Source organism: Carassius auratus, chromosome 46 (assembly GCF_003368295.1).
Source record: "Carassius auratus strain Wakin chromosome 46, ASM336829v1, whole genome shotgun sequence".
Classification (NCBI taxonomy): domain Eukaryota; kingdom Metazoa; phylum Chordata; class Actinopteri; order Cypriniformes; family Cyprinidae; genus Carassius; species Carassius auratus.
In genome coordinates, this window is record NC_039288.1 from 17,734,330 (window position 1) to 17,746,365 (window position 12,036).

The 12,036-nt window shown below is 35.9% G+C and overlaps 1 protein-coding gene across 1 annotated transcript; it reads right to left on the reverse strand.

The window, feature by feature from the left end:
- Positions 1 to 229: 229 nt before the first annotated feature.
- Positions 230 to 1,793, reverse strand: LOC113063776 (prostate stem cell antigen-like). Its single transcript, XM_026234095.1, has 5 exons — positions 1,689 to 1,793; positions 1,489 to 1,608; positions 1,012 to 1,143; positions 702 to 809; positions 230 to 569 (listed from the first exon to the last, which is right to left on the reverse strand). The coding sequence occupies exons 1-5, from the start codon at positions 1,735 to 1,737 to the stop codon at positions 379 to 381; spliced, it is 600 nt and encodes a 199-aa protein (XP_026089880.1). The 5' UTR covers positions 1,738 to 1,793; the 3' UTR covers positions 230 to 378.
- Between the last annotated feature and the right edge of the window lie 10,243 nt (positions 1,794 to 12,036).

Below are 12,036 nucleotides of genomic sequence, written 5' to 3' on the forward strand. Positions count from 1 at the left end.
ATATCTCAATTATTGCTTTCATAACCTATAATTGAACATGATTCCTGATAATGGGAATCCAAATTCCAAATATTGTTACAGCTAAAGAAAAACTAATCTAATTAAATCATTATTATACATGTTTCTTCTGAACATAATGATCATGTAAAACATTTGTATTTCTGTAATATGTATTTCTGACTTTTTTGACAGCATGACAAGCAATATTAAATATAACCACAGAAACAAAGTAATGTAGTATTTTATTTAAAGAAATGTCACATCAGAATGTCAGTAAAAAAATCATATCAGGACACAAAAGATGTGTTGCAGAGAGAAAACACAAGCTCGATATTCAGTGCTGTATGTCTGATTGTAGAATGTGTAGATCTTCTGGATTCAGTGCAGAAGGATGAAGGAGAGCAGAGAACAGCAGAGGAACAGGAAGCTCTGAGTGACACCATTAGCACTGTTACACAGGTTTCCCTCACAACATTTGACACCCTGAACATCACCAAGTGGTGCAGAAGCATCACAAACAGATTTAGAAACACAGCCTTTTACAACTGCTGACTGGCCACCAGAACTCCCTGTTGAAGAGAAAGAGAACAGAGAACAGAAAACAGAGGTTAGTCTAAGCTGAAAATGAGTAAATGTGATCTGTATCAAACGCTCAATCATTAAAGCAATAAAAATCAAATCATCTTTTTCCAGATTCTCACCTGTTGCTGTAAAGCAGCGGTCTTCACTCCCTGAACAACTCAATGGGTTTAAGCAGCTTGTTCCATCACAAGAGTAACATTTCTTTCCATTGGCTACAGTAGAGGGATCTGCAGGACAAGAGCACGTATTACTTTATTTTCTGTGCAAAATGTAAAATCGAATGAAATAACACCGTTAGCTGCTCCATTCAATCAATTCACTGCTGTACACACCCTGTATTGTATTCCCTGATTTATTGTCCTTTGGAAGCTGTTGACCTTTGTTGACCTTAAAGATATTAATTTGCATATGGTCTGTAAAGCACAATACCTGGAGCGTCTTGGAGGTTACACTGGTCTGAGTTACAGCATGCTAAAGACGTCTTTGCAAGGCCCATGTTCATGGAACCAGCTGCACATTCAGGAACACAATCTTTAATCTTCACTTTAGCACTAATGTCTCCTGAAAACAAGAATGATTCAGAAAAGACCAGTTCAACATTAAATATGTTATAAAAAAATAAATATTTTATAATAAATATGTTATAAAGTAGCATTTGATTATTTCAAATATTGATTTCATTTTAAAACAAATGATATTGTTTGCATAACAATCAGAGAAAAACTATTACAACAGCAGAAATCTAAACAGTATTCTGTAATTATTACAATCATAAATTCTGTGAGGAAATTAGCAATTCTATGAGACATTACATTTTCAGTTAAGTACCACCAGAAAAAAAAAAAAAAAAAAAATCTCCATCACTCAAAAATAACAATGACTTTAAACCCTTTATATTGGACTTACCACTCTGTACAGTTGTTGTGACACTCATGCATTTGGAGAATCCACTGGGACATGTTTTTACCTTTTGATCCGAACAAGAACCCATCAGACCCATACACTCATAACAGCTGAAAGAGTGTCCTTTAGTAAAAAAAACATCAAAGGCATCAATAATCTGCATTTGTAATCAATAGCGTTACAAACACTATCTGTCTTTGTACCTGCAGTGAAGAGAACGAACAGAAGAAAAACTGAGATTTGCAGATCCATCTTTGATCAGGAGCTGAATGAAATAACATCTGCTTCAGTCTCATTTTATACCGTATCAAAGGGGAGGGTCTTTATGAGAAAATACAAGCTGAAACTTGTATACAAGAGAAACTTCAGCATGCATAATTTACATGGGAGTTATTGAAAAGGTCAATTTTAATAGGGTATAACAAAGAATGTATAAGTCTTTTCAGACCAACATTCTTAAAGGGATAATTCACCTGGCAATAAGCATACTGTCATCAGGTGCTCATCCTGTTTGACTTATCCTTTGTGGAACACTAAAGAAGATATTTGAAAAAAAAAGTGGCTCCATGTTTTTGCATGTTTGGGCCCGAACATTCTTTAAAGCATCTTCAATGTTCTGCAGAAGAAAGAAAGTCATACTTTGCTGAATGATTCAGAGGTATTACCTCCAGGATGATTGAAGGTTGAAGGAAAAACATGGCCAACATTAGTTTCTATGACCTTTTCATACACACACACACACACACACATACATATATAGTCTTGTTTCAGCAAGTTATCCACTAAAGTAGGTGCGGTTTATAAGTATGACCTATACTTTCACACACTGGGTAGGAGATGAATCATAAGCCATAAGTTTCCATCCCTCTGAAATGTTAAATCCCAAAGTGAATTAAATATAATTTATAAAAACGTAAATATTTTATAACATCTCAAGAGGAGAATAAGACTGTACTGGTGAAACTCTTGTTTTGTTTTGCTGAGATACTGTTGTTCCGACTTGACTCGAATAAGATGTTTATTAATGAAAGCAAATAAATTGTAATAAACAAAAAAAACACGAAAAGTGCAGTATGTTCTTTCAAGACTCTAACCCACACTGTTCATCTTCTCCCATCTTGCCCTCCTGGACTGGAATAATAGCCTTTATAACAAATTTTTCTCCCATTGCCTGCAGGATGACCACACACTAAAAAACAACAGAAACTTAGGTATATGTTAAAGAAATAAAATATATTATGGCTCCTGCATACAGGTGCATCTAAAAGAAATTTGAATATCAAGGAAAAGTTCTTTATTTTTTGTCATTTCATTCAAAAAAGAAAACTTTCTTATATTCTAGATTCATTGTGCACAAAATGAAATATTTCACAAGTTTTTTTGTTTGCATTCTGATGGTTATGGCTTACAGCTTAGTAAATAAAAAAATCAGTATCTCAAAAATATTTCAATCAAGAATATTTTTTCAAAGATCGGTCGAAAAAAGATCTACAAAACAGAAATGTTCAAGATCTCCAAAGCAGGTTAATTATGGGCTCCTTTTGCCTGAATGCCTGTTTCAGTGAGGTGTGGCATGGAGGCATTCAGCCTGTGGCACTGCTGAGGCGTTACTGAAGACCAGGTGTCTTTGATAGAGGTCTTCAGCTCCTCTGTATTGTTTGTCAGATGTTACTCTTCTTCCTCTTCACAATACCACATTGATTCTCTGTGAGGTTCAGGTCAGGTGAGTTGGCTGGCCAATCAAGCACAGTAATATCAGGGTCAGCAAACCAGTTAGAAGTGGTTTTTCGCACATGTGAGCAGGTGCTAAAGTCCTTCTGCAAAATGAAATCAGCGTCTCCATAAAGCTTGTCAGCAGATGGAAGCATATGGTGCTCTATGATCTCCTGGTAGATGACTGCATTGACTTTGGACTTGATAAATCACAATGGACCAACACCAGCACAGGTCACAGCACCCAAATAATTAATAATAATAATAATTTATTACATTTATATAGCGCTTTTCTAGGCACTCAAAGCGCTTTACATAGTCAGGGGTATCTCCTTATCCACCACTAGTGTGCAGCATCCACCTGTATGATGCGACGGCAGCCATATTGCGCCAGAACGCCCACCACACACCAGTTTACTGGTGGAGAGGAGACAGAGTGATGAAGCCAATCAGCAGATGTAGGGATTGTTAGAAGGCCATGATGGTCAGAGGCCAGTGGGCAAATTTAGGGGATTTTTACCTCTGAGCAACAGTCCAGGGCCCGGTTACACGATAACACTCGGAAGATATATCTTCCCAAAGTTGTTTATGTTCCTAAGTGTGTTCCCCGAAGTGTCCCTTAGGAAGCTTCTTAACACGCTGCCTCTTACGTTCATTGTTACAAAGGGCGCTGTCCGAGTAAAGGTGCTGAATTAGTTGGCATCGATTGCTCAGGAATCGATTTTCCACTTCACGCGAAGGTGCATTACAGCGCAAAAGAAGGACTATGCAAATGAAACATTCCTCAAATTATTCCAATAACATTTATTTTAACATAGTTTAAGTTATCAGTACAATATAGACTATTAATTCAATTATCAAATTGTCAGTAATATGTTCACACGATATGTTTGTGATGCAGTAGTGTAGCCAGAAAAGAGACTCTGGGTGTGCATATGAAAATCTGGGTGTGCCACATTTATTGTCAGATTACTGTGCACAATTATGGGATATTTTTGTCGCACTGCTTCCGTCCAACCATACTCCTAGTGGTAATTTGCAGGTCGTGTCAAAATGTAGTTAATTATTAAATGTAATAATTTTCTTCTAAATACGATAATTTAGAACTTCTGGTACGATACTTGGACATTTACAATCTGGCAACACTGTCTGTTGATGTTGGACCCGGGGAGGGAGAAACATCCTCATCAGGTGTAACATTAGGTTTTTTGCTAAAAAAAAAAAAAAGAAAAAGAAAGGAGCACTGCGACATATTGCTAGCTAGCAACGTGCAATCAAAAATTATCTGTTTATATCATAGACTGCTGGGGTCACAGTCAGCTGCTGTTTGCTGATTGGTTGGCAGTCAGAATGTCGGCAGATATATTTTAACAAAAATAATTTAAAATGTAAAATACATTTTAACATTTTTATCATTATTGCACCATATATTGGGTTCTTATTTCTGTGCCCCTGAGAGTATGATTTAGAAAGTTCATTGACGTCACAGAACTGCCAGATTCAAACAGCTTTCGCGCGTTGGCTTGGCTGGCACTGAGCCAGAGACAGACGCGCTCAGCGCTTGTCATATATCACAATTAATATGCAGTGTTTTCAACCACATAATGTTTATTTTAGATTTCATACATTTAAATATACATAATCACTAGTAAAACAATACATTACTAGTTTGTAAAATACACACTGATGTCTATGGAACCAGCAAAAACTATCTAATCAAATCCGATTTACCGACGTGTTTTATTCATATATCAGACAGACATAGCAGAACAATAAAGTTTACTCTATTCTTCTCCCAGTTCAACAGCCACTTACTTTCATGTATTTCGGGAGAAACTGTGGAATTCAAGTGCTGTACGTTAAACCCGGCTGACAGGACTCTGAACTGCAGCGCTCATCTCGTTATAGATCAAGATAATTTATAAAGGTTTTTAAAAGAAAAATCGGAATATCAGTTAGTTGACATGGTAGTCAAGTTTGTGTATATATTTTAATAAAAATATGAAAAACGAAATAAAACGAATACTGATCAGGCGGCAAGGAAGTCGACGAGAAGTTGAAGTCAGCTGCGTGCCGCCATCTTGTAGCAGAACTTCACTTGCGTTAGCATCCCATTGACTCCCATTCATTTTGGCGTCACTTTGACAGCGAATAACTTTACATCTGAGGCGTTTAAAGACTCCGTTTGTCCATTATTTATTTCTAAAGATACACGACAATGTATAAAGGGCTCCATTACCTTCTATGTTACATTATGGCCCCGTATAAACAGTTTTTGTAAAAATAGGCTAACGATTGCGTCATAACCACTCGTCTCTCTGTCGCATTACCGTACAGACAGGAGGAGAAGCTCGCAGGCAATTAACTAAATATGGCGTTCTGGCGTTACATTTTAAAATACTATCCAAAATAATTCATCAGAATACTTACTCCTGCTCACTCACGCCAAAGAACTCCCCGCTCAAGCTCTCCGTCTCTGCAAGATTAACGATAGCAGTTTGCACGCACAGCCACTTAGAAGATTTACATCTGGCAGACAGGTTGCTGACGTCATCAAGCTTAGTTTGAATCTTGCGCGTCAGAAACGGAAGTGCTAAAAAACGCTAAAACTGGGCTTCATTTGTCTCAATTGAGTTCCAGTGGGGTCGCTGTGTCCATTTCTTTTACTGTCTATGATACCGATACATCTGTTAGTGGCTGCAGTGTGTCACGTGACAATCATGACGCGTCGCCATGGAAACAAGGGGTCAGTTAAAATATTTGTAACTCAAGCGTGAAAGGGTTGATTTAAAATATATATTTTCTAAGTAAACAACAATAGCCCAAGTTTAGTAAACATTTTTTTATTGAGACTATAAAAAATAATTCTGCATCTATTTTTACGTGTGCCAGCTGCCACTGTGGGTGGCACAGGCACACCCTGGCACACCCGTGGCTACCCCACTGTTGTGACGGGTAGACAAACCGGTTGTCTCTCGCTAATTATCCACCCTCCTTATCCCGTTGTGCCACTTGTGCCGCTTCTTGACATGGGTTTAAGACTTCTAAAAATGATGTAATACACTTTTATATTAATGGTAAGGGACTTTACAGAATTGATTTGCAAGCAGCTGGACTTCAGCAGCTGGATCCCCTGCATTACCACACCTGCTACTAATCACTCTCTCATCAAGACCATTTAAGCAGTCACTTTTCACATCATCTTTGTCTTGTCTCATTTACACGTACAACAATCTGCATGTGTGTTTGGTTATTTATTCATTTATTTATTTTATTATTTGTCCATAAAATAAAAGCCAGTATGGGTTCAATGTTGTCTAGACCATAACATCCTATAAAGCATCTTTTATGTACTGCAGAAGAAAGAAAGCCATACATACATATATATATATATATATATATATATATATATATATATATATACAGTACAGACCAAAATTTTGGACACACCTTCTCATTCGTAGAGTTTTCTTTATTTCCCCCCAGGTTTTTTTTTTCGTGGGATTGGGACGGGAGAGATTTGAAAATCCACTCCCGTGTGACCGTCACCCTCTACTTCACACACACACTTGCCACAGCAGCCACGAGTCGCATTGGAGGGACGTCAACTCCCCCTTGGACTGATTGGCTAGAGACGCAGCTGTCAATCTAGGACTTCCGGCCTGATTTTCAACCTGATTTACATGAAACTCAAACTGCAACTTTTAGAAACGGAAGCCCAGAACGTGGAAACAAGGGCAAAGGGGAATAGACCACAAGCACATAAAAAAAATAACGTATGAGCAGGAAACCTGATTTTGTTTGCGATTTGGAAAATTTTGAATTCATGTTTCAGTTTTGTGTAATCCATGACAGCGCTGTTTGTTAATTTAAAAAATTGCATTTGTTTCTCGGTTTTGAGCGCTATTATTTTACACGTGTTTTTAAATATTTTATTTATTCTTATTATTTTTCGATCTGTGACTGCAATACATTTGGCAGGATTCTAATCCCATAGACTACCTCTTGAAGCTCATCAAGAGAACGCCAAGAGTGTGCAAAGCAGTAATCAAAGCAAAAGGTGGCTACTTTGAAGAACCTACAATATGACATATTTTCAGTTGTTACACACTTTTTTGTTATGTATATAATTCCACATGTTCCATGTTAATTCATAGTTTTGATGCCTTCAGTGTGAATCTACAAAAATCTAAAATTTTCATAGTCATGAAAATAAAGAAAACTAAAAAAAAAAAAAAAAATGAAATTATTAAAATAACCCTTGGTTCTTAATACTGTGTTCTGTTACCTGATGATCCTCGACTGTTTTTCTGTTTTGTGATGGTTGTGCATGAGTCCCTTGTTTGTTCTGAACAGTTAAACTGAGCAGCGTTCTTCAGAAAAATCTTTAAGCTCCTGCAGATTCTTCAGTTTTCCAGTATCTTTGCATATTTGAACCCTTTCCAGCAGTGACTTTATGAATTTGTCTTATTTTGTTGAAATATATATTTTTTTCAATTTAGTTCTGCCCTTCGTAAGCAACAGATATACTTGTATGTTTCCCGGTACACAAATTAAGTACAATTTATCTTCAAATTCCAAAAGTTTTCACCCCCCAGCTCTTAATGCATCTTGTTTCCTTCTGGAGCATCAGTGAATGTTTGAATCTTTTTTAATAGTTGTGTTTGAGTCCCTCAAATGTCCTCAGTGTGAAAAGATGAACTGTATCTCAAAATCATAAAGTCACTGCTGGAAAGGGTTAAAATATGCAAAGATACTGGAAAACTGAAGAATCTGCAGGACCTTAAAGATTTTTCTGAAGAACGCAGCTCAGTTTAACTGTTCAGAACAAACAAGAGAATCATGCACAACCATCACAAAACAGAAAGACAGTCGAGGATCATCAGGTAACAGCACGCAGGACTAAGAACCAAGGGTTCCCAAACTTTTGAGGGGGTTATTTTAATAATTTCAGCAATTTTTTTGTCTTGTGGACTAAATGTTAATATCTTTTATGTACAATATCTTAACCAGGACAGTACTAAATAAAAAAATAACATGCATTTAGTATGATCTCTCTTATTTTTTGAAAATTACTCATATTTTCTGCAAGGGGTGCCCGAACTTTCGAGCCCCACTGTATATGGATTTGTTACAACAAGCTATCCGTTAAAGTAGGTGTGGTAACCTTCAACCCCACATACTTGTTGGGATATGTTCCATAGGTTTCCTCACAGTTAATTAGGTTTGAGTTTAGCCTCAAGAGAAGATTGTACTGGTAAAACTTTTGCTGTTTTTACTACTTACCTGCTCAACTTACCTGCCACGTGGTCCTCTCCTTCATCTGTAATCTGCTCAGCAATCCTGCCATCCCACGAACCTGCAGTGATCGTGTTACTGCTCAGCTAGGTCTCAAAATTACTTGTTTTTCATTAACACCACTCATAAATATACAGTATATACACTAAACACTTTAAAAGAGACAGATATGTAAATGTTTGTGAAAGATGTTTTCTCTGTTTTGAAAGAATGAGCATTGTTAAATAATGTCACATTGCACCATTACTTTAGGTTAGTGGTATATCATTTTATCAGTTATTTTTTATTTGTTTATTGAGCAATACATAGGCCTATCATAGTTTTTACTAATGAATATATAGATTATAACTTTGTCTAGTGTCTTTATGAATGCTGTTGGCATGACTTTGCAAAAATGTAACTACAATAAGAAATAGCATAAAAGTAATATACTTGTTCTACAGTTCTCTGCACTAACGTTATTTGCTACTGATTTGATAGATCTGATCATGTTTTTTACAGATAATATCATGTGGGTTTTTTTTTTATATTTGCATTTTGGCTTGTGGTATCCTGTTAGAAATTACACGTGGGCTCTTTTGATTACTATCAGTTTAAGTTCTGGCAGTATTGCTATGAAAATTATTACAAATAAATAAATACAAATATCTTTCCACCTGTAGTCCCTTATTGCTAGCAAACTCTCTGTTTAGTCTGTTTTTGGAAAGGCTACTACGACTTTGGTGTTCAACATATTATTTCAGAGATGCAAACAATTATATTGAAATTTAAACTTCATTTGGTTGGTGTTATGTTGTTATAGTTTACTTTAAAGAGTTACTCCACCCCAAATAAAAATGTTGTCATTAATCACTTACCCCCATGTTGTTCCAAACCCGTAAAAGCTTAGTTCGTCTTCAGAACACAATTTAACATATTTTGGATAAAACCGGGAGGCTTGTGACTGTCCCATAGACTGCCAAGTAAATTACATGGTCAAAGTCGGGAAAAATATGAAAAGCATTACAAGAATATTCCATCTCTCATCAGTTCATCAATTCTTAGAAACAGCACATCCTTGTGGCACGCCAGACACAGAAAAGTGTAGGCAGTTTGAATGATATGGAGAGTCTTTGGAACACAATTTAACATATTTTGGGTAAAACCGGGAGGCTTGAGACTGTCCCATTGACTGCCAAGTATGTTACACTGTCAAGGTCCTGAAAAGTATGAAAAGCATCATCAGAATAGTCAATCTGCCATCAGTGGTTCAACCGTAACGTTATGAAGCGATACTGTTTGTAGGCGAAGAAAACAAAAATAAAGACATTACATAAGTTACTTCAACACTATATCACTAACTATATCAAACATATTTTAATATGTGAAAAATAATCAAGATATTTTGAGGAACTAGCTTTATAGTCATGGAAATATCATGCCTTTCAAATATTGATGCCAGAGGGTTTTTTTTTATAAAGCAATAGGTTGTAACCTGTAGCCACGTCAGTGCTTGAGGGCACTTTTAGTGTGTGTAAAGAGATGCTAAATGGTTAGAAATTACATTGAGCATTTATGTAGACTAAATTACATAACAAGCTGCAGGCTATATAATTTTTACATTATGAAAAAATAATTTTGAATAATGAAAATGAATTTGTTTCTGATTCTATTAACCAGTGTGAGAAGAAGAAACCACTTTTGCCGTAGCTATTTCTTTCAAAACAAAAGTATACACAGACCAGGATGTGGTATGTGCGTCAATGGCTGCGGGTATCAGTAAGTCCGAAAAAAAACAAGAACAAGATCCTTCTTGTAAGTCTCTTGAGCACATGCCATTGCATGGGCCTACATAAAGAGCTCCAACATTTATGGTTATCTTGTTATCCACTTTAAAATGTGCATCGAAAAGACAAAAAGGCATACAATTTGTAGCTATTGTTTGAGCTACTGTTTGTCAGACCATATTAATCTAATAAAAAAAAATTACTATGTAAATTGCCATATTCAATTTAATTTTTACATTATAAATTCTGCAAATTTCTCTCGCATTGAGCAACATTGTTTTTATTCATATTTTTCAACCTGTAAATAATAAATAAACACGATTAATGCAATGGCAACATGAATACAACACAATTATGAAAAACACAGATTAACATTGAGCTGTAGTCTCCAGTAAGAGTTCTGCTGCCACCTGCTGATAAATTATGCTAAACTCAGTTTAAAACTTTATTCAAAGATACAACATTGTGTAACAGTTCCAACGGGGGGAAAAATGTTGCATTTACAAAGTGAATTATGTTGTTTTATATCATTAATTTATCAATGCAGCAGCATGCTCCGATGGTATTTTACAGGGATGTCCAGAGAGAGAGAAGAAAAATCCTACATTTTTAAAGACTGATCGTCTCGGTCTCTTTACTGCTACGAAATAAACATGAGTTAACTGAAATGTAGAATGTCTTGATCTTGTTTGACTGTCTTGTAATGTCTTGTAAAAATGTTGTAAAATTATCTCGGCTACAGGATGGTGCAAAATCTCCCCTCAACGCATTTAATACTATGCGCTGCTTATTTTTTTATTTTTTGTAATTTATTTGGACTATTATTAGCATCTGTGATATTTAATCAGTCAACAGAGTTTTCAGGTTAACTGATCTAATTTTGTGTCTCTGGAAAATAGTGATCTGTTTATTACGTTGGAAATCAAAGTGTCTTTGTTAATAATGGATTTGTGGACACATTTTAGTTATTTTGTCATTTTCTTTACATACTTATAAGCTCCTGTGCCTATGCAAAAAAAAAAAAAAAAAATCTATTCATTAAAACCTATAACTAAGTGAACGAAATTATGTAATTTGAATATAAAGTGTTAATGTTATGACATAACATCAAATAAAAGATGGGCTGCTAAAGATCTATAGTCTATAAGTCACAGAATAAATGTAATTCAGATTTTTTTTACAAGGATTCTGCTTTGCCTGAATAGTTGATTTAGTATTTTTATCAATGTTAAAGGTTAAGATTGACAATAGAGCATAAACTATTAAAATTAGTTGCTGTTTATCTTTTTAGATCTAAAAATCAACACTCTGACACACACTGAGTTGTATAAGGCTGTTCTGTGCAGTGTGTGTGATTGTAGAATGTGAAGATCTGCTGGATTCAGTGCAGCAGGATGAAGGAGAGCAGAGAACAGCAGAGGAACAGGAAGCTCTGAGTGACACCATTAGCACTGTTACACAGGTTCGCTGAACAACACGAGATGCCCTGAACATCACTTACAGATGTTAGGCATCACAAATAGATTTAGAGAGACAGCCTTTTACATCTGCTGACGGGCCTCCAAAACTCCCTGAATAAGAGATAGAAAACACAGATTAGTCTAAGCTGGAAATCCGTTTGAGTTAGCTGTATAATAAATTTAAAGTGAACGATGGAGAAGCAAAAATAATGACAATGATTTTCCTTTTCCAGATTCTCACCTGTTGCTTTAATGCAGCGGTCTTCACTCCCTGAACAGTTCATTATGTTTAAACAGCTGTGCCCATCACAAGA